Here is a 27,726-nt window from a genome sequence, read left to right on the forward strand (position 1 = left end):
TCTTTATAAATAAAAACTATGACTAAATCTATTTTAACTTTCGTTGACGAGACGAGACGAGACGAAATGTTGGTGGTTGACTAAGTCACACTTGTTTTTTTTTTCTAAACTTGTATGCACATCATTGGTTGAATGTTGCCCGGTCCTGTATCTATCCCTCCTCCACTCTCTGAGATGGCCAGACATGCAAGTGACGCCCTATGGCTGAACGTTCTGATGGCTGAAGTTCAAGCACTCGGTACTGGAAGACAAATAAGAATAGATATCTGGACAGTCTTTAATTATAACTTGACAGAAAATAAAGCACAATGCACCACAATAACCGGAGAGAAACCTTGTGGCTTCAAAATAGGTGGGAAGAACACAACAAGAGGCACCTGAAAGCGCACAAGACAACCCTGCCATTTATGCCAAGGTAAATGAGCTAGTAACTGTCAATGATAATTAGCTAATGTTAACTAGTTATTCGAATATATTAGCCAACGTTAAGTTAACTTCAAAGGGGCAGTCGAGTGTATAGGTTGTGTCAGCTTGGATAACTAGCTAGTCATTTTCGATTGAAACCTCCCGTTTGGCTGGGCAAATGAGTTCCAAAACTTTTAGCTAGCTAACGTTGGCTAACTATGAGGTAGCATAGCTAAGTTATACTAGCTAGTTATCGATAGCTAGTATAACTTAGCTATGCTTACCTTGGCATAAATGGCAGGGTTGTCTTGTGCGCTTTCAGGTGCCTCTTGTTGTGTTCTTCCCACCTATTTTGAAGCCACAAGGTTTCTCTCCGGTTATTGCGGTGCATTGTGTTTTATTTTCTGTCAAGTGTAGTAAACACATTGCAGAATGGACTATAGGACAGGCCACGCATGACATTAATCAAGAAAAAATAAATGAATATGTGATTGGTTTACATATCCTTGTCTATTTATGCAATTGTTATTATCATTGGCACTACTTTCAACTCTCAAACTATCCGTCTAGCTAAATACTGTATGTTGGTTATCAGATTGCACAGCAATTCATATGTGGTTGATTTAACTAAGGCCAGGTAGGCATAGTAGTTGTATTGTGTTATCAGATCATTTGAATCTTCAAAATCTAGACTTGATATTCTCTTATATTTTAATGATAATACTGTTAATTAAGTATTGCCTTAAAATTATTATTTACATTGAATTCATTGGAATTCAGCTGTAGGCATATACTAGGAGATCTGTATCTTAGAGACTAATTGCATCCACAGTTTACGTACTGCAAGCTTGACTATTATGCAGTTGTAGACACAACACAAGGGGTCCCCGGGCCTGAGAAGGGATGGAAAGGAGTTTAATGTGACTATAAGATGGACTTAACTTTTAGTTTAATGTGACTAAAACTAGACTAAAATGTAATGAGACTTCGTCGACTAAAACTAGACTAAAATGTTCTGAGTTTTCGTCGACGAAAACTAGACTAAAACTAAGCAGGATAAAAATGACTAAAAGTGACTAAAACTAATATGCATTTTCGTCTAAAGACTAAGACTAAGACTAAATCTAAAATAGCTGCCAAAATTAACACTGGTATCAACCAGCGTTCAGCGTGGGGGAGGGAGGGGCAGGGTGTTTAGAGGGAGAATGGAGAGAAGAGGAGGAGGAGGTGAAGAAGGGGTTTACGGTACGTTAATGCATTATGAGCATGCAGTGGCTTCTCTCTGCGCTGTCCGTCAGTCCACAGATCCCCCTGTCAGGTTAACAAGCTGCTGCATGAAATATGCATGGCAGCTGTCTTCTCGTTTTCCCTTCTCTCTCTCTCTCTCGCTCGCTCTCTCTCTCTCTCTCTCTCTGTTTTATTTCTCTTCCCTCTCTCTCTTTCAGAGATCAGCATTCCCCGCTGGAGAGTGAGAGGAGAGGAGAAAAGATAGGATGGAGAGAGGAGAGGAGAGGAGAGAGAGAGGAGAGGAGCATTTAGCAGAGCATTTTCTCATCCCTCCATCTCAAACTGCTCAACGGGCGAGTGAGCGCGTGTTTCCTTGCCACTCGGCTGTAGAGCGCGAGACACAAATCTCAGCGGAAAAGCCGTTATCCCGGAGCGGAGCACCGGGAATGCTGTGCACTATTCCCACAAATGAATAATACTAGATTACCGCTGACTTGCTCAGTTTATCAGAGGTGCTGTCCTGGTATCTGAACTCTGACCCCTTGAAAAATAAGCAAACAAGTGCCATAGCAACCGTGGAGCACTTGGAGGATGAGATCTGATCAGTGCGGTGGCTCACCTGGTGTAGCATTAGAATGGCTAGAGCACTGATTCAATGGATGCCTTTGCTTTACAGTAAGTGGCTCTGGAAAAAAGCCCACGGTTCCACACGGTGACTCTGTAAAGTCCAGCGTGTATCACAAATTACCACCATTCCTCACGGAGACTCAGAGAGGAAACACACAGCAGGGGGCGAGGCAGTGATTGAGGGGATAGAGAGAGAGAGAGAGAGAGAGAGAGAGAGAGAGAGACGCAGAGCGACAGAGAGAGAGAGAGAGAGAGAGAGACGGGTAGACAAAGACAGAGAGATATGAGGGCCCTAATTTCATTGACAGGCAACTGGCAACAAGCAAAGCAACAAGCAAAGTCTGTCGTGCATGAAATGAACTGAAGCTGATTTTAGAACTTGGCAAATCATTTTGCTAATTTAATACCATGAGCAAGACCCTAAGTGCAAACATGGGTAGGTCAGCGCAGGGCTTCCACATGCCAAAGGATAGCTTTAGTTCAGGCGTGATGGACTTCGCTCGTTGCCCAGGGAGTACAAATAATATAGAGACTACATGAAGGAGTGAGGGAGGAAGACTGTGAGAATGTGTGTGTGTGTGTGTGTGTTTGTATGTGTGTGTGTGTGTGGGTGTGTGTGTGTGGGTGTGTGTGTGTGGGTGTGTGTGTGTGTAGTCGTGAGTGTGATAGAGAGAGAGCGAGTAAGAGAGAAAGGGAGGGAAGGAGAGAGTGTAAGAGTGATGAGTTCTTGGAGCTGAAGGACATTAAAGTGTGAATGAAACCATTGGTGCGTGCTGAACGTAAACTCACACCTTACGTAGGAGAAGACACGCACACATGCGCACACTAACACGCGCACACACACACACACACACACACACACACACACACACACACACACACACTACAATGGATAGAAGAGGGGCCGGCGTCCAAACAGTGGAGGCTTTCTCCTCTCCTTCTCACCCTGCTGTGGAGTGCTGCAGAATACAAATGTACAAAAGAACAAAACAACACATAGAGACTTTCCTTATAACCACAGTGTAGCTCAGCTCACACCGTGAGGCAGAAAATCCCAGAATGCATTGCCATACCCGACTCAAGACCATCTGAAAAACATATCTGAACACTCCGAGTGGCATAGTATTGCATCATGTGTTAGAGCAGATCGGTCAAGCTGACATTTCAGAGTCATTAAGCCCTTCCCCTAGAAACGGCTTTACTCCAGTGGATCAAAGCAACACAAGAAAAGATATTTCTATTAAACCCTAAAGATTCATGTCATAACTACTTGAGTAGTATGTCTCGTTCAGAAAGCTGAACAAAATACTTTTTTTTAGTCAATTTATTATCACTGGGGATGCAACTTTGCTGTGGTGCTGCTGGAAATGCTTGAAAAAAGAACCAAGGTCATTACATCAACAACTGAGTAGTTGATTTCCATCTCTCTCTCATTAGAATTGTGTCCATTATAATGCCTTTATACTTATAGTATATATACATACTTTTAAACACACTACTAGCAAGTTTTGCCCCACACTGAAACACTGAGACAAAGGTCTCTCTCCACTAGCCATCGATCAAGGTTTATGAGTAACGAGCCAAATGAAAGATCGTCATCGTCAAACAGACGCTTGCAGACCGCTGAACGAGCGATTTATCGCCCCGCGTCCCATCTATGACAACCTGCTATTAGATAGATTGGCGATGCGGACGGGATTGACTAAACGGCAGAATGGCCATTCATCAAACGCAGAGAAGGCCCACTGCTGGATCAGCTAAAACAGCTGTTGCCCGCGCGCACACACACACACACACACACACACACACACACACACACACACACACACACACACACACACAAACCTTGGGGCTGATGCTCTTACTGTCATAAACACGCTTGAGTGGAAATCAATGAACAAACCCCTCAGAATGCATAACGGAGTGCATCAATAAAGCTGGATAATCAGCCATCATTACCGATAGACTGTTGACAACTACATATACACCCGTGACTATCTGCTTTATGCAGCTAATGTCTGCCTGGCCTGTTGGTATGCCTGTAGGAGTGCCTCTGTTCTATACTTTATCCAGCCGAGTTTGCTAAATGGATCTAGTCTGATTAAGGTAAACCTCTTACGTCCTTACTGCCAGTTGGACTGCATACAATAAGCCTGGCATCAGCGAGAGTGGAGGGGTTGGGGAGTGACTGACAGCACGGGTAACAGACTACAACGCTGATTATTTAACAGCACCCGGCCGGAGGCGGGGGAACACAAACAAACACAAACAAAAACAAATGACATGTGAGAACACATGCGCACGCACAAAAAGCCTATCAATTCAGACAAAACCACCAACACAACCACCCGACGTGACACATAAATACAATTCAACCACTCACACACACACACACACACACACACCACACACACACACCACACACACACACACACACACACACACACACACGTCTCTGTTGTGGTGCGTGATCCAGATTGTGGGCCTCGAGTGTGTAGGCAGGCTGCAGCGGCGCAGCTCAGGGAAAGATCAGTTCCAGCGAGTGGTTCGTGTGCAGCGCCCAGACGCACAGGCAGCTCAGCGGGCAGCTAAATGATCAAACACAAGGATTTTCCTCTCCTGTTGCCAGGGATTGTGGGGGGAAAAAGTTGGAGAGGGGATTGCCAAAAGAAACGCTACAATTAGTTCACAAACTTCCTTGTCCTCGATGGCGCGAGTGCGCGCACACACACACACACACACACACACACACACATCAATGACACACACACACACACACACACACACACACACACACACACACACACACACACACAGACACACAAGGCCTACTTTTTTAACTTAAGGCCTCCTCTCACAAAGAAACAGCCCATAATACGCTCCAAAGGGACCGTCGTGTGTAAATGCGATGCGTCTGAGGCACGGGAGCCTTCATAACAAGCTAATCACGTAGCCTGTTTGCTCAAAATTCTGACTTTATCGTCAGAGAGCACAGTACGTGTTTGATGGAGGCTTGGGGGACACATGACTGAATTCTTCTGTCACTTGGAGGAGACACCCGCCTCAGGCTGTAGGGCACTAATTGGTCCGGTTCCGTGTTCAAAATCCACTCTCTTCTCTTTTTTCTTTTGTGGTTCTATAACTGACAGCGGATCGACTTCCTGGGTTGGTTCAGGAAAAAAAGGGGGGACCAAAATAAAACTGGCCTGCATGAAGGCGACTAAATTTAGAGTTAATGTTCGTCTAAAATTCAAATACCTTCAGACAGTCAGTCAGTCAGCCAATCACACAGGACTGTCCTCCCACCTTCTCAAAGGGAGTGTGTATATATACGGCAGAAAACAGCAGTGCGAACGAGTGTTAAAGCATGTGTGTGGGTGTGCAAGTGTGTGTTGTGTGTGTTTTAATGTGTGAGCCACAGCATGTGTCCCCACTGACCGGCTAGACTGCCATGTTTTACCGGCTGAAGCCATATTACCCTATCCATCATAACCCTCGGCCGACACCCCCCAGAGGAGGAGAGGAGGAGAGGAGAGGAGAGGAGGAGAGGGGGGGTTGTGGAATGCATGAGTAAAAGCTTGGTGGGCGGGGGGGGTCACAGCCATAGGCAGACAGGGGCCGGATGTTATATAACCAATCGCCGTCAGTCAGGTCAGGGCTTAAGGGCAGTGGTGTGTGGGGGGGACGAAAAAACTCTCTCTCACTCCAAGAAAATGTCACCAAATACACCAAGTGCCTTGTATGACATAAACCCCCATAAACATGCATCCAAATCCACTGCAAACTTACATGTATGCACACGGGCAAGCACACAATGTTTTGAAGAGGATTTTAAGAGAGTAGGAAGAACATACTGTCAGGAAGAACATACCAGAGGCATGCAGTCAGCAGGCCATTTTGTGACAGAAAAGACAAGGTCTTGCTGATGTTGTCATTCTCCTTAATTGAAGATGACATTCACAGTCCTAGAGTCAGTGCTCATTAGTCTAAATGAATAAATAAAATAATGATCTCACACTCACATACACTTTTTTCTTATGTCTGCTTGTGCAACATTCTGCCTGACACTCACACTCTCAAACACACACACACACACACACACACACACACACACACACACACTACAAGGAGGTATAATTTGTCATGTTGTGTTCCATCACTTGCGATGTTTGGAGTGTGGTGTGTGTGTTGCATCTGGGGGGTGGGGGGGGTAAGACTTACTACTTGTAGGTCTCGGAGCGGACGTACTCAAACACGTGAGACACCCCCAGCTGGAACTGGTCAGCGATGGGGGTCACCCAGGGGTTATTCTCCGCCTTGAACACCTGCTTAGGTCCTGTCAGGTCCAAGTTACCTGAGAGAGGGAAGAGGGGGAGCGGCAGACAGAGAGATACACAGAGGGAGAGAGAGATCATAGCATTTACTAAAGTGTACATTGGTGAGTCAACAGAAGAAAAAACAGAAGCTGTGTAGACAGAGAAGAGAGTGGGAGGGAGGGAGGCAACGAGAGAGGTGAGGATGATGTAAGGACAGAGGAAGGAAAAGAATGAGAGAAATTATAATAAGACCATGGCGGCTGTGGCAGTGCGAACATTTTGACAATGTTAGCGGCACGGGTCGTGGCGCTAATATGGTGAATTGTAACACACAGGGGGGCTAATTAAATAGTTGCTGATTAGCGGCTGCTGGAGGGGCTGTCAGAGTGGGCTGAGAAATTAAGCACTGGCGCCCTGGCACCCACGCCACGCCTCATGGAGCTCCGGCGGACGAGGCCAGCAGTCATTTGCCTGCTAATCGGCCCTCCTACAGTTCAGTTCAGTTCAGCTCAGCTCTGCCTTCCTCCTCTTCTCCTCTCTTTCCCCTTCTCCTCTCCTACATTTATTTACCATCCTCTCCACTCGCCTTTGCTTCACACAGAGTGCAGAGTGCAGAACACTATTTTTCTAAGAATAAGTTCTTCAGAGAAAGTTTGTTTTCTTATTGCTGTAGTGCGAGTGCTGCTGTTGATGAGCCCATGGTGTAATAATGCATTAATAATGCATTTATAATGATTAATAATGCATAAATAATGCATAATAATGCATAATCTCATTTCATAATGCACGTAAAGTTTAATCAGGAGATGCTCATTTCATTGGAGGGCCTGCTGAGACTATAGGTAACTGTATGTAAACAGGATGCAAGGTAGAGTAACTTCTCTTCAGGAAGGAGAGTGTTAAGTTGCCCAAACAAATGATCCCCAATGTAAGTCTGAGTCTGAGGGTTTGCCTAACAGCACTGTTCCTGTTCTTTGTGCACCACCTGTTTGTCCTCTATCCTCCCTCCTTCCTCCATCCATCCATCCTCCCTCCATCCTTCTCCTCCTTCTCCCACCGCGCTCCGCTCTCGGCTCCTTCCGTTCAGAGAGGATAAGTGGGGTTGGAGGACAAAGCCATGGCACAGGTCATAATTAACCTAAGAGAATCCTGCCAACATCTTTCTGACTTCTCCTTGGGTCCCTTTTTCCGTTCCCGTTTTTCTCTGTATCCTTCCTTCCCTTTTTCTGCTCCCTCTCTCCCTTCCTCCCTCTCTCTCTCCCTCCCTGGTCTCCTCTTCCGCCCCCTCTCTCTAGTTCCCCTTCCGCTCTCATTCTGTACCCAGTGCCTTGGCCTGTGCGCTTCGCTGCACGTTGTCAGTGTCCTCACTCTCTGATTTTCTCTCTTTTTCTTTTCCTTTTTCTCTCTCCCTCTCTCTCTCTCCCCCTCTCTCTCTCCCTCTCCCTCTCCCTCTCCCCCCCTCTCTCTCTCTCTCTCTCCCCCCCTCTCTCTCGGAGGTTTCAGTGGCAGGTCTAACGAGGCTGGGCTGAGAGATCGGGATTAGGCAGACATGACAGAAGGGGTCCTAATAGGCTCCCAGACACACTCACACGCACACTCACATTCACACACTCACACCCACACACTCACACACTCACACACTCACACACTCACACACTCACACACTGGTCCTCCTGAGGCATGAAGCAGGGTATATATATTGGACCTGGCTAACATGAAGCACCAGGCCAAATCCATTAGTCACATGATCCCCATCAGCCCAAGCAGCAGACACGGACAGTTATTAGCAGGGGCATAGTGTATGGGGGCCAGCCTATACACCACAGCACGTCTCTCTATGGGAGCCAGCCAATACACCACGACACATCTCTCTATGGGAGCCAGCCTATACACCACAACACGTCTCTCTATGGGGGCCAGCCTATACACCACAACACGTCTCTCTATGGGAGCCAGCCTATACACCACAGCACGTCTCTCTATGGGAGCCAGCCTATACACCACAGCACGTCTCTCTATGGGAGCCAGCCTATACACCACAACACATCTCTCTATGGGAGGCAGCCTATACACCACAACACGTCTCTCTATGGGGGCCAGCCTATACACCACAACACGTCTCTCTATGGGAGGCAGCCTATACACCACAACACGTCTCTCTATGGGGGCCAGCCTATACACCACAACACGTCTCTCTATGGGAGCCAGCCTATACACCACAACACGTCTCTATATGACACACATAGTATTCTACTGATGCTTAGTTGGGGACTCAATTGCACATTTATAGGCACTGAACAACATGTTAACACCCTTAATTGAGCATTAATGAACAGCTTATAACATGATGGTCAGGTGAAGATGCTTCATGAGGTTAATGTCAACCTATTATCACCCATGCTTTGGGTAATCTAAGCTTAGATCATTGGTGGGTTTTGATGATGCTTGTTGATACTAGTAGTGTTCCTGTACTTAATTGCTAAAGCAAGGCACTAATAATATCAAGGTTATGGTTTTAATACCCGAGGACCACTCATGGCGATACAATGAATACATGCTGCTGATAATGAAAGGGTTGTGGGAGATTGTAGGCTTTAGGACCACATATGCTCTCCTCAATCAGCCGGTTACTGACAGGACTGCAAATACAAACAAGAGCGCACTTAGTCACAGCACTCCACTCAGAACGCGCGTGTGTGTGTGCGCGCGCGCTCTTAGTCACAGCACTCCACTCAGAACCCCACACACTATGCTCAGAGCTTGGATCACTAATTAGCACAAGATTCATTAGAGGGGTCAAATAAATGGTGTGCAAACATGGGAGGAGTGTGTGTGTGTGTGTGTGTATGTGTGTGTGTGTGTGTGCGCGTGTGTGTGTGTAGTTATGAGCCCATCTTTTGAGCCATGACTATGTGGGTGTGTTGTATATGTATCTGGGAGAGTGACAAAAAGGAAAATGAGATGAGGAATACGTTTGTGCGTGAATGTGTGTGTGTGTGTGTGTGTGTGTGTGTGCCACAGAGAGAGTGACCTCTGGTGACCCCTGATGGGTTCTGTGAAGCGTGGACAGAGGAGCAGGTGAGTCCTACTGGTTCAGGTGAGGAGGTGAAGCCTCAGGGTCACACCTGTCTCCCTGCTCAGCCGTCTAGCTCTCAGACTGGATAGAGGTCTTGCTTACTGTCTATGTACAGTTCTGTCTGTCTGGCTCTTCACCTGTCTGTATGTCTACATTTCCATGTCTTTCTGCCTAACAGTCTATTGCACTCTCTCTGTTCCACGTTGTCAGTCTGTTTAAATATTGGCTGCCAATCAGGCTGCATGTCTGACTGTCTGTTTGACTACCTGTATGTCTTTCTTCCACTCTGTCCGTTTGTCTATCTGTCTACCCCATTATATATACCAAAGAGTGAGTAAGGCAAAAAGGGAGCATGGAAAAGCTGATTGGACGTATATGAAATGAATGCACAACTAATTGTGTGTGTGTGTGTGTGTGTGTGTGTGTTCTGCCTGCTCTGCCAGCATTTGAACTTGAGCCATCAGAACATGGAGAGGCTAGTGGGAAAAGTCGTTTCTATCAGAGCCTCCGTGTCTTCTTACACACATACACACACATGCGCGCATGCACCTCTGAGAGACAGCCAATCATCACGACCTCTCCTCCAGCCTGTCTCCCAAACAGAATAAACAAACACACACACACACACACACACACAGAATTCTTTGTTTGTGTTTGTTAACCATGTCCTCTGGCTCTCTGTAGCGTGGCAGTCTGACCATCGGCTTGCCGGCATGTTCGGTGTGGTCCAACGATCTCACAGAGCAACGCACAAGAAACATGGACGGGATTTGGGGTTGTTTTTTTCCCCCTAAGTACTAAAGCACATATCCAATGTGTTACTACCCAAATGTTAAACACTGTGTCAGGGGTGCAAACTCATCAGGGATGAAAAAGGTGACAACGATGCGAACCCGCTAGGAGGGTCCGGGGCATGCTCCCCGGGGGAATATACTGTATTTTATATATAAGTACATTTTGCACATTTTAAAGTTCAATGCATCAATCTGGTGCACTTTGACAACAAAATTATGAAGCTAGATCTATGAAAAACTTTGTGCTGTTGTAAACAATTTTGTGTTCTGGTAACAGTTTCATCATAAACATTCCTGTGTTGAATGTTGCACGGGCACAGGCCAACCCAACCACCCACCCCAATACCCTCCCGACCACCCACTCCAGTCCACTTCACCAAAGCACATTACGTCACAGATCTCCATCAGGTATTAGGCCAAAAAAAGGGCCAACTATAGGAACAGAAAATCAACAGAGGCTGCATCAGGCATGGCCTAGCTTCTCCGTGTTCTTGAAAAAATGTGACAGTGGGAATACATATTATTTTCTCTTTACATTACTCTTTGAGTATAGCTTGTCAGGACAAGGCCCATTTGCACCTGATTTCTAGTTGAGCCACAGTAATGGCATCCTCCTCCTAAAATTCTCTCATTCTGAAACCAAACTGAAGTAGGAGAGTGGTAAGTTTGTTCAGTTGCAGTGAAGCGCCCGGCAGTAGAAAACGGGTCAGTGCTTCAGATTACATAGGGGCGTACGGTCAGGGGAGGCAGAGCCTCATGAAAAGTAAAAGTCATCATGAAAAGTAAAAAACAAATAATGATAAAATAAATATTAATATATATCTACTGATCTTTGCTTAAAATTAAATTTTTGTATGATTCCGATCATTTTTATAATCAAAATCGCTGAATTTGACCATGTCCTGTTCAAACAGGCGACTCGCGAGGTGAGGCAGCGACGAGCTGCGCCTCATCTCAGATTGTGCAATCCCTCACACACTGGGTTGAGTGCATGACTTTTGCTTTCTCATTGTTTGTCATCACTGAAATATTTGTAGACACTTTTATTATATGTCGTTTGTATCCATATAATAGGTAATGTAATGTAATGTAATGTATTTCACGTATGTGAAGAAGCTATTTATTCTTTCTGATCTGTCATAAAACCACAGTGAAAAAGCACATAGGGGTGGGTGGCAAACCTAACCTCTGCCTCAATGAAGGGGGCGTGCGATAGCCTGGAAAAGCGACTTCCAATCCAGTGAAGTGATAGATAAATACATAAAGGGAGACCAATGCCAGAGCTAAAAGGTTTGCTTCAAACGACAGGACAGAAGATAACTTTAGCAGCTAAACTCCGGACCAAACTCGGCTGACGGCCATGTCTTTAAAGTAAATGTACATTTTTCGGCGTTTTTACGCTTAGATTTTTCAAAAGTTACCGAGAAAAAGACACTGTACTATCCGATAACACCATTATTGTAACCAGCAAAAATGGTTGATGTGATTTGCGAGGCGTCTGTCAGCCAACTGTCTGACATTAGCACGTTAGCCTACGTTAGATAGTATAACGTTCTTGCAGCGTACCAATGTCACACGTTACCGTAAATGCCATCTTAAAAAGGCCACTCGAAACCAACGCTTTCACCCGAAAGACATGTCTTGTAATACACCTGTCTATTACGGCATCGAGGCAGTTACCTTCCATTTCGAACAGACCCGAAATAAAAAGCGTGCCTGTCATGGTGACATGGGGTTGGCCAAACGAACAAGCTTGAAAAAAATATTTCATGACAGCTTGCGTTGGCAGATTACTTGGAGGACCCCCCCCCCCTTAAAATATTTTTATTGCAGATCTACACGAATCACACAAATGACCTATTTTGGATCAAAAACGGCGAATTTCGCTGAAAGGTGACGAGTTTGCACCCCTGCTGTGTACTCCTAGAATTGACATGAATCGGTACCTTCCTGAGGACACAAAGTATGGCTGTCATGGTACATCTATTAAAATGGATTCATTGCAAGCAGGTTATGCAGGAATATGCTGTTTTAAGCGTGAGGAATATACTAGGAGTCAGCGTAGGACATGGCTGCGGTGAGAGCGGCCGGTGGATCAAGTTAGGGCTATGGTTAGGTTGGGGTGAGAGCGGTCGGTGGATCAAGTTAGGGCAATGGTTACGTTGGGGTGAGAGCGGTCGGTGGATCAAGTTAGGGCAATGGTTAGGTTGGGGGTGAGAGCGGTCGGTGGATCAAGTTAGGGCAATGGTTACGTTGGGGTGAGAGTGGTCGGTGGATCAAGTTAGGGCAATGGTTAGGTTGTGGTGGAGAGCTGAGGCTGCACAGCAGGAGCCTAGAGATGATTTACTGACTGGCTGCACGCACATGAGCTTCTATCGGTGTCATTGAAACATGAGTATCTATCGGTGTCATTGAAACGTGAGTATCTATCGGTGTTATTGAAACTTGTCATTTGGGCTCTTCAGAATATTAGTGCATTTTCAGGGGCACAGTAGAACCTTTCGTCTCCATATCCATCATGTCATTAAGACTGTGGTATACATGTCTACAGGCTCTGTGGAGAGGGGAAAAAAAAAAAAAAAAAAAAAAAAAAACCATGTAGAAGACCCAGTGCTCTGAGTGTGTCTGTGCAGCCCCAGAGGCTTGTTACCTTAAAATAGAGGCAAATTCAACAAAGCAGCACAACTTTACACCCCAAACATCCCCTCCGACCTTCTTCCCAACCACGCCTAGCCAAGAAACTTTACATTTCTCTTCCATTCCATCAGGAGCACCTGCTCCAGTCATTATAAGGGAGCATAGATGGCACCTACTACTTGGCCGACTACTTTTTATTTTTCCTTTACAGGCTGGCTCTACCATATACTTCATATTCATATTTTAATACAGTAAGTTGTGCACGAATACGTAAAAGTACATGTATTACAAGACATGGTGGGTTAACATAGCTATATAGCTGTGGGTATGTGACTGAGTGTGTACGTATTACTCAAGTCAAACAACAATAGAGTCTGAGCTTGAGTGTGTGTGTGTGTGTGTGTGTGTGTGTGTGTCTTACCCAGCTCTGGGGGAAGGACAGTGAGGCGGTTGCCCTGGATGTGCAGCTCCTTGAGCTGGGCCAGATCTCCAATCTCTTTGGGGAGAGATATGATGTCATTATCCCTCAGACTCAGCTAGAGAGAGAGAGAGAGAGAGAGAGAGAGAGAGAGAGAGAGAAGATAAGGGATTTGGACAGGAGGACAAAGAGGAAGAGAAATACAAAAGGAAATCAGGGAAACAGTAAGGGAAGGAGAGAAAGGGAGACAGAAGTATGACTACAAACACTAAACCTAAATCAGATCTATGCTGTATGTCTATGTACTAGTAGAACTTCTGACCTAACTGTATAAAATACCGCTGTGAGCGTAGATAAAAACATTTATTTTCAGTTAATCAAATTTTTTAATTAATTTGATATTGATCTGTCAAAGCTATGGATTGAACTTTTAGGTTTTCAGTTACAGCCAATTTTCTGCAATGTTCATGTTACATTCAATATGTTGAAATCTTTTGGCACGTATCTTTATGTTTGAAGTAACCTGATCACTGTAAAACGTGGCATATGACTTTTGATATTGTAGCTAAAATCTCATTCCTATCGAATCAATACTGAATCGTAATTGAATGGAATCAGATTGAATGGAATCGCTAGCTTGTAAATTGTACCAGCCCTAGCAGACAGGCGCGCACACACACACACACACACACAGGGAGTAGCACCCCCTTCCACAACCATATATTCCACGGATAAAACACTCCCAAAGATGACTGGGTGTAATTCTTTATCAAACTCAAGTGTGATTTATTTTGTATCGTGCCCAGCGAGAGCAGCGCAAGAGCGCCCTCTTAACCAGCTACAGATGAGGCCTTAAATCAAGCCCAAGGCAGCACTGATGAACACACACACACACACACACACACACACACACACACACACACACACACACACACACACACACACACACACACACACACACACACACACACACACACACACACACACACACACACACACACACACACACACACACACACACACACACACACACACACACACACACACACACACGGAGTCCCAGGCACAAAAAAAAACACCCAAACGTACAATACACATAAACACACACACAGTAGAAAACCCAGCCATTGATTTGGGGTGAATTTAGATAAATTACTCACAATCTGCAGCTTGGCCAGTTTGCCGATGTCGGCGGGCAGGGCCTCGAAGTCGTTGTCACTGAGATAGAGTGCGCGCAGGGTGGCTGAAAAAGAGAGAGAGCACTCCGCAGGTGAGCCACACATGGGTGCTAAAGGCCAGCCCTCTCCACCGCCTGATCAATAAAGCTGATCAGCTCTGATTTATATAAAGCGGCGCATGGCGTTTGAGGAGCAGCTCACACAAACACCCAAGCGCCACACACAATTACACACATGGGGACACACATTCTCACACACACACACACACACACACACACACACACACACACACTTGTGCACATCCACACAGGCACTCACATGCATGCACATATTATCTCAAACCAATGTAACGCACATAACAATCCCATCTCAAACACACACACACACACACACACACACACACACACACACAGGTGAACATAAAAAAAAGAGAAGTCTGTTTGAACTTTGCCGTGTGTATTCAGCCATCAGCACACAGGAGTCAATGCTAATGACCCGGGTTTGGTGGAACTGGTTGTGTCAGTGACTGAATCTTTACACAAACCTTTAGGCTTTCGATAGCCTTCCGATGGATTGTCCACAAAGCACAGCTGACGGACTCGTCCCCTGAGGCTTTCTCTGTCCTGTAAGTCTTAACTACACCTGCAGAAGCGGTAGTACCACTCAGTCCAGTCTGCCGCTCCATGTAAACCTTAGAGTACTGATAATCAATACAGTGGCCAAACCTCTTTAGACTGTCTTTAAACAAGTCATACTGACTCCTATCCTCCATCAAGACAGGCCACCCGAGGCTAACTTCACCATACACCATCCACAATCTACCATCCACCTACCACCATTCATTTACATTCATCTAGGGACTACACAGATTCTTCCATGCCTATGTCATGCCATGCCCTACCATACCATTATATACATAGACAGACCACTTCCCTGCATACTTATCAGCACACACACATGCTCTAACATTTTCTCTCTCTCTCACACTCAAACACACACACACACACACACCAGATTGTCTTTAATCACCTCTAGCTCATTCATTTCATTAATCAGATGTGTTTTTAATTTGCTTTGTGTATCACGGCTGGTATCTGCTGCTGCTTGTCCAACCCAAGGGGTGATAAATCAGGTGTGTGTGTGTGTGTGTGTGTGTGTGTGTGTGAGAGAGAGAGAGAGAGAGAGAGAGAGAGAGAAAAAGACAGAGAGAGAGTGTGTGTGTGTGTGTGTGTGTGTGAGTCGTGGCGAGTAAGGGGGAGATTAACGAGGACCATGGCCTAGCCTCTGCCATCACAATAGCTGGATTAAACTAACAGCCCATTAGCAGCAATCTCTCTCTCTCTCTCTCACACACACACACACACACACACACGACACAGAAACACAGACACACACAGTCCCCCTTCATTGCTCTCTCCCACAACACACACGCACGCACCTGCAACACTTAATGACCCACTGATGAAAATAAGGAGGACATCTATAATTATGATCATGATGATGACGATGATGATGACGACGATGATGAGGGTAATGTCAAAGTGGATAAAGGTGTGTATCAACCTGGAGAATAAAGTATGCTAGGTCTGGGTGAAAATGATGTGAGGAGTGATGGCACTAGCCACTGATTGTGTGTGATTACATTAGAGAGTGCGATGGTGAGTAAGCCAGTGATCAATTGAGTCTACGTGTCTATGAAGAAAAAACATGAGATGTAAAATGTATGTATAGGAATTCTGTACTATGCATGGGAGGGAGACCGTGAAAGAGAAGGAGAGTGTTTTGTGCGTGTGTGTGTTGTGCGTTGTGCGTGTGTGTGTTGTGTGTGTGTGTGTGTTGTGTGTGTGTGTGTGTGTGTGTTGTGCGTGTGTGTGTGTGTTGTGCGTGTGTGTGTGTGTTGTGTGTGTGTGCGTGTTGTGCATGTGTGTGTGTTGTGTGTGTGTGTGTGTGTGTGTAAGTGTGTGTGTGTGTGTGTGTAAGTGTGTGTGTGTGTGTGTGTGTGTGTGAGAGAGAGAATGAGAGCCTCACTGAGGTAGAAGAAGTTTCCAGGCAGGGAGGACTCGTTAAGGTTATTGTAGGTGATATCCAGAACCTCCAGGGCCGGTAGGGAGCCAAAGCCACGGGGCAGGGTACTCAGCCTGTTCATCCTGTACACACACAGACACACACACACACACACACACACACACACACACACACAATACACACACAAAAACACACACACACACAATACACATATATATACATACATCAATACCAATGATCACGTTCACAAACATCATGGCTTTTTAGGTCTTCCATGCGTTCACATTACAAAGGAATGGTCGCGTAAGAGGCCAAAAAAGGTCTTAAAAATACCACCTATGTGAAGGTATGTAAAACTTGTGTTACAGTACAATGCAAACATTTACGTACATTGAACGTTGTTCGGTACATTGAAATATTGACACTAAATCAAAAGTCAGACCAATGTTTCATAAACATCATCAACCCCTCTCAAGCACAGAGTTTAATTGTACTTAAATGTTGCTGCATAGTATGTCTACAAGTCTTTGTATTCACCCTTATATTTGTATACATATTTTCCTTCTGACCCTACATTTGAAGGTAGAAGTTACCTAAACTGAGTCTTTCCCATCAGCTCACGCAACGCTATGACGGAGGACTGAACAAAAAAAATCATTCTCAATCAAAGTTTAAAAACTATCCAAATGTTTATCCTATATTATATTATTATTACAACGATGTATAATGTGAATAGCGGTCACCCACACACATACACACCCACATCAGCAATCACAATAAGGATCAATACCAGACACACACAGGCTGCCTGGCCCTCAGCTGAACACACAATCAGAGACGGACAGGTTAAAATGCCTGCGATCAATAAACACAGTAAAGATTGATGGAGAGCAGATAGCAGCACCGTGCCGGTCGATAGCTCAGAGAGAGAGAGTGAGAGAGAGAGAGAGAGAGAGAGAGAGGGAGAGGGAGAGAGAGAGAGATACAGAGAGAGAGAGAGAGATGCAAATACTGGATACATGCAAGAAAGGAAAGAAGAAGAGAAAGAGAAAAAGAGAGAAGTGAGAGAAGGTGTGGAAAAGAGAGCAGGTGAAGAAAGATAAGAGGAGGGAGAGAAAAGCACTGATAAAAGAAAAGAAAAGAAATCTCTCAATGACAGATTAACACTGCCACAACTCCTGTGATATTGTGCTGCGGCGAGTGGAGTGGACGAGGGCTGTCATCACGCAGCACGAGGAGCCTGACAATGAAGACACGGCCACGTCTCCCACGTCTCCCACTAACCCCCCCCCCCCCCCCCGATTAACCAGCACCGCTCCAGGCCCCTCCCTTTCCTCTCTCTCTCTCAATTTCCATCTTCTCTCTCTCTCTCTCTCAGTCGCTCTGTCTGTCTGTCTGTCTGTCTGTCTGTCTGTCTGTCTGTCTGTCTGTCTGTCTGTCTGTCTGTCTGTCTGTCTCTCTGTCTCTCTGTCTCTCTGTCTCTCTGTCTCTCTCTCTGTCTCTCTCTCTGTCTCTCTCTCAATTTCCATCTCCTACCTTCTCTCTCTGTCTGTCTGTCTCTCTCTCTCTCTTTCTTTCTTTCTTCCTCTCCATCCTTACTAATTCCATTATCAGGTCCTTGTCTGCGTGTAGGTAGGACACAGGAGGCAAAGTTGGGAGCAAAACTTGTTTGGACGGGAGTGTGTTTGGACGGGGAGAAAAAAAGACAGACAGAGCGCGCGCAAATTGATTCCAGCATGTGTTTGCGGAGCAATTACAGGGCAACGGGGGAATTGTTTTTGACAAACGAGATCAGGTACAAACAGACACACTCAGGCAATTGCACAAACACTTCCAAACACACACACACACATTACAGGAATGTGGGATGCTGGCAGGAATATGTCAGGCCAGCTTATGTTTGTGAGATTACAGCTGGATATGAGGCCGGTGACAGTAAATCGATGGGGAGTATGAGACTCCGAGAGGCGGCAGGAGATTGCCCTGAGTCTTAATCCCGCGTGACATTGAAAGGGTGCTGTTCCATCTCTCTCTGTGTGTGTGTGTGTGTGTGTGTGTGTGTGTGTGTGTGTGTGTGTGTGTGTGTGTGTGTGTGTGTGTGTCCTCACCAAGGGGACACTGGAGGCTCTGAGACCCTACAAAGAGGTCGGGCCCAAAGGACAGACACGGGCAACTTGAGCAGAGCAGCAGAACAATAAGGACCGAGGACAAGGGACTCACACCATAAAGACACCCACAGGGAGAACACACACACCACACACACACACACACACACACACACACACACACAAATACACACCTGAGGGGGAACAATATTGAACCTTTTGGAAAACAATGGGTTTGATGTTTCAGCCCAACCTGTGCTCACCCTGCTGTCACTACCACTGAAGGGGCTCCGAGGCCCGGGCACAAAGGGAGAGAAAATCACCTGAGTCCACTGCAGGTTCTTCCCATCTCTTCCCTTCCTTAAGTTTAGCCGAGCGACGACGTATGTACCGGAGGGTTCATGTTAGCACAGAATTAGCTCTTAATAACCTCAGTAATCTGATCAAAAGATAACTGAAATGTATTCGTAAGTGGTCTGGCATTAAATATAGTGATATCCTCCTCCCCTCCTCCACAACACACTATTTTACAGAGTCTGGATGTGTTGGTTCCAGTGAGCAAGGCGCTCTGTCCTCATTCCTCTGCGCTATCGTATTATCCTCCTGCTCGAGGGGGGGCTGTGATAACATCGCCACGCTGATAATTCTGCACATAACCGACTCCGTCAACTGGCTTTGCATCGGCGTAGCCAGTTGAGCTGGTGTTAATTCTGCCACGCCAATTGAAGGATGTCCCGGAGATAAGCGCGTACCACAGACTAGCTTCCGCCCGAGAGAGAGAGACTTAATTGTAGTGTTAAGTGATTAGTGACACGGGCGCCGACAGGAAAATAACACGGGATCCGATAAGGCAGAGTGCCGCGTGGCTCTGACGGATCTGGCACAGAGGAGCTGACCCATTAGTGTTCAGAGGGGCCCGTCTGAGTAATGGGGGGGGGGGGGGAGAAGAGAAGAGAAGAGAAGAGAGGAGAGGAGAGGAGAGGAGAGGAGAGGAGAGGAGAGGAGAGAGGAGTACGGTAGGGGGACAGACTGAATAGATGCGGGGATAAGAGGGGAGAAGAAAATAACAGAGGGGGAGAAGAAGTGAGAGGAAACAGAAAGTGTGATGGACACAAGAGGAGAGGGAGTTAGAGGAGAGAAGTGTTAGGAGAGAAGGGGGAGAGAGAAAACAAGCATTTCACAAAAAGAAAAGAGTGAAAGAAAGAGAAACAGAAAGAGAGAGAGCGAGAGGAGAGGGAGTTAGAGAAGTGTTAGGAGAGAAGGGAGAGAGAGAAAAACACGCATTTCACAAAAAGCATGAAAGAAAGAGAGACAGAGACAGAGAGAGAGACAGAGAGAGAGAGAGACAGACAGAGGGATAGAGAGGAAAGTGATGGAGGTGTGCCACCCACCCCAGGTTGAGGTGCTTGAGCTTCTGCAGGCTGCTGATCTGGGTGGGCAGCTCCTCGATCTGGTTGTTGAACATGTTCAACACCTCCAGGTTCTTCAGCTCCGTAATGTTCGGGGGCACAGCTGCAAGAGAAAGACAGAGAGAGAGAGAGAGAGAGAGAAAGAGGGACGGGGTGGGGGTAGTGGAGAGAGAGAGAGAGAAAGAGAGAGAAAGCAACAGAACAAAAGACATGAAAAACAAATATTGAAACACTTTTCTACCAACAACAGGATTAATTCCCCTCATCCGGACGAGCATCCACAATCCATCACTGGCTGCTTTGCTTTTGTTATCGACGATGGCCGGATCAATCGATCCCACCGCCTCCCCCCTCCGTTGCTCGCTCATGTCTGGTCCCAACAGCCATACCGGAGATCCATCGATGGGAGGGGGGTCGACGGGCGGCCGTCCAAACGCACACTCGTGTGACCTCACAGGGCTTAACGAGCTAATTATCAGCTGGAGGTGGACAGAAGGCCTGTCTTTGATAGCTCAATTATGGGTTCCTAGGCCAGACACCGATTTGACATTATAATGATGGAGGTGTTTAGCATGGAGACTGTCCAGGAGGCTGTGTCTTTCCTGGGGATTTAGAGGGGTGGGTGTGTGTAGCAGGCAGGGGTGGAGGATGGGAGGAGCAGAGGAGCGGAGGAGGGGAGGGGAGAGAGAGGGTGTTGGGGTGGGCACAGGAATCGATGGGGATAACAGTCCCTCCATCCGATTAGGGTCCTAATCAATCGGGTCCCTATCAAGAAACCCATGTCGTGACTATCCACACAAATACACACACACACACACACACGCACACACACACACAGTGCATGACAATGGCCTTATCCTCACCCAGTGCATACTGATATCACATCAGCATATCATGGATAGCTCCACATACAGCCCTCCATCATCAAATAAACAAGGGCATTTTACAGATTTAATATATGAACACTCACAGATGAGAACAATAAGTGTATATACACACACACACACACACACACACACACACACACACTCAGACTCGCACTCAGATATAGCTGAGCACACACACACACACTCACACACACACACACACACACACACAGACACAGAGCGAGAGAGCCATCAATGCGAACCCAGGTTGCTTTAAGTTTAAAATCTTCCATCCAATTAAAAACACATCTGTTATCAACCCCTTTCAGCGTTTAACAGAAGTACACATGCACCAGCACTACGATCACACGCCTGCTTTACAGACAAGGAAAGTCCATTTAATGACAACAAACATCCACGCTGGCTCTTAATGAACGAGGTCCCAGGGGAGAGGCACCGGTAGCACTTACTGGTTTTGCGTTTTGCACTAGCGGAGCACAGGGGTAGCATCAGAGAGACCAACCTCCAGATATATCGCTGCGCTTGATCCAGGGTTTATAAAAATCAATGCCATTTCTTTAGTGGTCACAACGGAACTGTAAATGCGCTCGGAATCAATGTGGAGTAAGGAGAGTGAAGTCCCCAAAGCTGGTGTCCCAAATCTCCCTCTCTTTCCATCTCTCATATGCTCACACACACACACACACACACAATGCAGATATGTAAGCACCTAGGGAGGCATACACAGACACTCAAATATGTATATGTATGCGTGCAGTGAACACATGCATGCAAAGAAACAAACATCAAAAGATAAAGTTACTAGAGAATCCAGCCATTAATGAGGCACACTATCGATCTACCTCATAAATACCCGCAAAAATAAGGCTCTGGTCATTGAATGCCTACAGCTTCTATCAATAGGGAGAATGCATATGTGCTACACGTATGCCAGACATTGATTAAGGAGATCTGTTTGTGTGGCTCACACAATATGTCCAAAAGGCAGAAGGAAGAGTCAAGTGAATGAGGCAAATAGTGAGTGAGACAGACAGACAGAGAGACAGACAGACAGAGAGAGAAAGAAAGAAAGAAAGAAAGAAAGAAAGAAAAGAAAGAAAGAAAGAAAAAGGAAGAGATAAGGAACCTGTAGAAGGTGTGCTCCCATGACAGTCTGTGCTCTTTAATGGTCAAAGAGATGGATGGTAATAAGAGGGATCTGTGTGTGTGTGTGTGTGTGTGTGTGTGTGTGTGTGTGTGTGAGGGATCTGGCTAAAGACTGGATAGCAGTGCGCTGCCCCAACCTTTGCCAAGCCGATATCTCCCTTTCTCTTTCTCTCCACCTCTCTCTCTCTCTCCACCTCACTCTCTCTCTCCACCTCTCTCCACCTCCCTCTCTCTCTCCATCTATCTCTCTCTATCTCTCTCCACCTCTCTCTCTCTCTCTCTCCACCTCTCTCTCTCTCCCTCCACCTCTCCCTCCACCTCTCTCTCCACCTCGCTCTCCCTCCACCTCTCTCTCCACCTTGCTCTCTCTCCACCTCTCTCTCTCTCTCTACCTCCCTCCCTCTCTCATTACCCTGGTTGGGGTGTGTTAGCGGATCGTGTGGCCTGTGAGCTTGCGCTCTCCTCTCGCTCCTCTCTTTAATGAAAGGGTTCCAAATGTCAATGTAATTCCTGACTACCTTGAAAAGTTCAAAGACACCGCACTTCACTTCACTTCACTTCACTTCACTTTTTTAAAACATGGGACGGAGCAGAGGATCTGACCTTGAGGAGAAGCACTGGGATATTTGTGTGTGTTGGGGGAGGGAATCAGACCACAATTATACAAAACTCACTAATTTACATTCTGCACCGCTGTGTCGTGACTAAATGCGTCATCCACGACTCTTACACAGAGATAACATTTCGAACAACAAAGAAATGTTTTTTTTTTAGTTTGTCTCTTCCACTGAACTCCAAAATCAAGGGGGGGAAAAAAACCTCCTGCAGGTGATCGGCCATGGATGAAGCTCAATCTCATTAAGACGCTTTGATCATCTCTGAAAATAGCACCTGACAGGAAAACGAGCCCTATCGCACCCACACATCGTCGCCGGGATCAGATTAGGAAACTATTCCAGTAGAAAAAACAAACAGAAATGGGGGAAAAAAGAAGAATATCAAGGCCAACCGTTTAGACACCAAAACCGTCTCTGTGTGCGTGGCTGAGAGAGAGAGAGATATGCTCCAAAAACAACAGGAGGGGGGGGGGGGGGGTTTAAGGCCGCAGGCAGGATTTTTAAAATACAGAGGTCAGAAGTGTCTGCATGCGACACCAATCCCCCACCCCACCTCCTCTACACCCACACCCCCACACACACACACACACACACACACACACACCCACACACTCTAGGGGAGAGCACTGCAAATGATACTTTTGCCATTAATGGATACAAATTAGTCAAATAGATGCCATGTCTATACACTGAAACAGCACCTTGTGGGGCAATTTGAGTGAGTGTGTGTGAGTGTGTGTGTGTGTGTGTACGAGAAAGAGAGAGAGAGATAGAGAAAGAGAGAGAGAGAGAATTAGAGGTGGACTAGCAAGAAAGTATAAGTTCTCCTCTCCTCCTCTCTCTTCAAGATAAACTGCCTGTTCCTTTCTCTTGTCTCCCTTGTTGATGTTTTAAAATGTAACTAAAGTCTACACAAATAACCAACAAAAGTCTACACAAATAACCAACAAAAGTCTACACAAATAACCAACTAGAGTCTACACAAATAACCAGCTACGTTGGTATTATTTGCTAATAAGCTATGTTGGGCCATGTTAATGAAGAGGCTAAGGCCTAGTTGTTCTTAACCCCTTTTCTTGCTTGTCTCTTTCACTTTGCCTGTGGCTCCCCTCCTGCCCCCTTTCCGAAGTTAGTTTAGTTTGATTCAGCCTGTCACTCATGTTCTGTCTGTCGTCTCTCAATGTGAATAGAGACACCAATACCTCAAGCAGAGACATGGCGTCAGATGAACCCTGGGGTGTGATCATGAATTAATTTAGCCGTTCAGTTATCCGTTGATAAATAAAACACTCTATGAATTCGAAACACTCTGCTCCCATTTTGGGGCAGAGTGTCAGATTGTATCTAGAAACATATTGTTGGTTGCGTGCGTTTGTATCTGAAGCTACATGTTTAACATCCACCTTGCATAAAGCAGCATTAGTAATGCATGGATCTAAGTCGTCGTCAACTCCAAAACCGGCAGAACAAAAATACAGAGGAAATTACATCTGTGTCATCAATGGTAGATACGGGAATGGTCGGGACAAGGAACAAAAAAGAGACACGTAGAAAGGCATTTTGTGAAGCTTACTGCAAGAGAGTCTGAAAATTTCAGTTTTTAATTTATTTATTTTAATTTCGCATTTATTCAAATATGGAGGAAGTCCCTTTCCTTAAAACAACTTAACTTTCTTTGAATTGTTGTACTATGCTTTCCGCAAATTTGGCCCAGAAATACGGTCATATGCATTACATAAACGAAAACAACAACAAAACCACAGAAGCCTACATCAAGCTATGCACCGCTGACATGTTGTCAGGTAAAATTACTGTTTGAAGTTGTTCAAGTTAAATTGCTTATATCACAGGTAACACTTGGATAGCCCTCTCAGAGTGGACAAGAGACAAAAAGAGTGGCAAGCCTGCCCTCTTGTGGTTGACATAGGAATTAAACAGTGCATAGACAGAAGGTGAACAGTATTTCACAGAACCAAGTTCTTCCAAAAAAAAAATCTTCAGCTTTTCATGCATAGTGCCTTAAGACAGTAATGCAAACATTTTCTGTCAATCCAGATGTATTTTGCACTGTTATTGGTCTATGTTCCTCTCTAAGGTACCCTCTCTAAAGTTCTATATTATTATATATAATTATATTCTCTCTCTCTCTTCTAACATGATCAGAAAAGATGTGTGTTCACCAAGGAAGCTAATTTCTTCGCCATGTCAGCAGAACATAAAAAACCTCCAGTAAGCAATCTAAATTACTTATATATAAAACAAATACAAGCTTTAACAGTCATGCAGTATTGTGGCCTCGCACAATGTAAATTGTAAAAAAAATAAAAATACATAGATCACTTACTTGTGAGCTTGTTGTGACTTAGGACCAACTGAGTGATGTTGGACAGGGTAACTGGAAGAAAATAAAAAGCAAGAAAGAATGAAGTGTGCAAAGTATCAGCCCACATTCACACAGACAGCCACATTTATTTACAATAATAACACAGAAATTCCTCATATCAGATAACATTCAGACACCTCCACATGAGAGGCTTAGGCTGATCAAGACCTTTCTATGTCCTAAACTGGTGAGACACATACATTTGCAAGCATTCAGCTAATTTTAGAACAACCACAATACTATAAAAGTATCAATTACATATATTTCGTGCTTTAATGATGCTGTCACCTATGCTATTTGAAGGACCTCCTGGAAACGTCTTTATGACATTTAATATCTAATGGTATCCTCAGAGTGAAGAACATTTTAATTTACATGATGAGTTGACTGTCTAGTGTATTCTGAGATGCAAAATGTTGGTCATTATTAACAACACTGTAAGTGTGACACTGTAGCCTAAGTCTTGGAAGGAAACCATAAGGAATGTGAAGATACGGTGTTGAGTCACTAGTTTGACTACTTAGTTACTTGAGTCACAAACTTCTTCCTTGGATTTACTTTTCAGAAGCAGATACGAGTTGAACTTTAGTGCTGATTAAACTCCAAAAACGTTATTATTTCATCTGTGGTTTGAAAATAGATTTATAGACTGTGATCATCCTTTTCACTTACACAGTCCTGGGACGTCACACATGTTTGATATCCCCCTGTCACACATATCCACCTCGGGCACATTCTTTTCCCGACTCTCCTCCACGATTTTCTTCAACGACTTAGACATTTTCTTAAATAAAACAAACAAATAAACATGACTTTAAAGTGAGAGAAGACATATGCGTTTCAGACGTGCAACAGCTGAGTACACATAATGCTATCCATAGTATACAATGTAACACGGTGTGAAAGTTAGCTAGCTTCGTGGCTATTTGGAAATGGCGATTTGGATGGACATATGTGTACTACGAACCGAAACCCGTCGCTAATATTTACCTTGTTGGTTGGAATGGATACAACACCACCTTTGGTTAAAAATAGGATAAAAGGAGAGGTCCCCCAAAACTATGTTGTCTATTTCCTAGACGGTCCTTTCGGCGAAGCTCACACCCAACCGGAAGTTGATATGAGGGCATAAAATTCTCCACATTCCATAAAAGGGCACTTCCTACATCCACAAAGCACGAGGGGTCGGTTCCTTTCTGTTATCCAATCATGTTAGTTAAATCCATGTCGTAGAACAGAGAAAAATGTTAGACCTGCGGCTATATCCAATCAGAAGGCGCTTTGTGCCATGCGAATGCTTTGTTGTACTTCGCTCGACCAATGACATGATGAAAAAGTTGTCACAGAAATATGCTCGTTGGTGAAACAATGCAGAGAGGGTTATGTCGTAGAAGTTACACGAAGAAGCGGAGACATTTACCATACGGGTGGTGGAAGTATAAGGTTGTGGTTGGAGTTTAATTGTGCGTTGTTTAAATGTTTTAGTTTTTTGATGGATTTTTTAAATGGATTTCTAGTAGCGTACATGTGCAGTATACCGTGAGCATGTACTTTTTAAATGTTTTTCCTAAGAAATCATGTAAAAACAAATCTTCATGGATTCATGCATATAGTTGCGTTTATGTCTTCAACACAAAAAAGAGAGGAAAAAGTCTAATGTAAATGCTTAGTCTTGTGTAAAAAGTGTACATTTCCCTACATAAACCCCTAAATGCACCAGCCACAAACAGCTGTCAGGAGACAATATGAAAATAATCTTTTAACACACATATCTCACAAGCTATGAGCCTCTGAAATAGAAATGTAATATTGAATTTTCCATCTGTTAGAAACAAATCTCTTGGTTAAAAAAAATGGAAAGTGCTCCTCTCAGCATCGGAGGACTCAATAGCAGGTGTCCTCCTGTTGTTCTTTTAAATCCTCCTATCTGGTTTGCCCAGTGGTAGCCCACTTACCTTCCGTGGGAGACACATTCTTTGGCCTGAGTCCTGGCGGCTCCAAATCAGACGAGGCAACCTGAGCCTCTTCCTCACTCTTCTTTTCTCCCTTTCCCTGCATAAAACCCAGGCGTGGAGCAGAGAGGCTGTCTTGGTGCTCGATCACTGAATTGTGTTTCCCTCCCACTGTGTCTGTCTTCTGCCTATTTTACAAAGTTATTTATCCCTCTCTCTCTCTCTCTCTCTCTCTCTCTCTCTCTCTCTCTCTCTCAGTCTCCCTCTCTCAATCCCCCCCCTCTCTCTCTTTCTCTCTCTCTCAGTCTCCCTCTCTCAATCCCTCACTCTCTCTCTCTCACCTATTCACACAACCCTAAGTTACTCCTGCCCTGTCTCCCCCCACCACATTCTCTCCCCCTCCCTTTGTACCCCTCGTTTATGATTCACTTGCCTTCTCTCACTCATGCATGTATGACAGACAAACATGCTAACTGTCCCCCTGTTCTTACAGGAGGGTTGGTTATTACTGCAAGAGCTCTGAA

At 45.2% G+C, this 27,726-nt stretch overlaps 1 protein-coding gene across 2 annotated transcripts in view; it reads right to left on the reverse strand.

The window, feature by feature from the left end:
- Window positions 1-27,420, reverse strand: part of rsu1 (Ras suppressor protein 1) — a 40,583-nt gene extending 13,163 nt beyond the window's left edge. The window contains exons 1-8 of one of the 2 annotated variants that reach the window (XM_031583639.2): window positions 27,206-27,420; window positions 25,923-26,034; window positions 25,212-25,262; window positions 20,200-20,320; window positions 16,707-16,825; window positions 14,661-14,743; window positions 13,504-13,618; window positions 6,481-6,613 (exon numbers count right to left, since the gene is read on the reverse strand). In XM_031583639.2, the coding sequence (XP_031439499.1) occupies window positions 6,481-6,613; window positions 13,504-13,618; window positions 14,661-14,743; window positions 16,707-16,825; window positions 20,200-20,320; window positions 25,212-25,262; window positions 25,923-26,034; window positions 27,206-27,223 (752 nt within the window). In that variant the 5' untranslated portion in view covers window positions 27,224-27,420. Of the gene's footprint in view, window positions 1-6,480; window positions 6,614-13,503; window positions 13,619-14,660; window positions 14,744-16,706; window positions 16,826-20,199; window positions 20,321-25,211; window positions 25,263-25,922; window positions 26,035-26,240; window positions 26,398-27,205 lie in introns of those variants that run through there. The other variant, XM_012839660.3, reaches the window with a different exon arrangement.
- Window positions 27,421-27,726: the final 306 nt, after the last annotated feature.

This window comes from Clupea harengus, chromosome 17, assembly GCF_900700415.2.
Source record: "Clupea harengus chromosome 17, Ch_v2.0.2, whole genome shotgun sequence".
In the NCBI taxonomy this organism is placed as follows: domain Eukaryota; kingdom Metazoa; phylum Chordata; class Actinopteri; order Clupeiformes; family Clupeidae; genus Clupea; species Clupea harengus.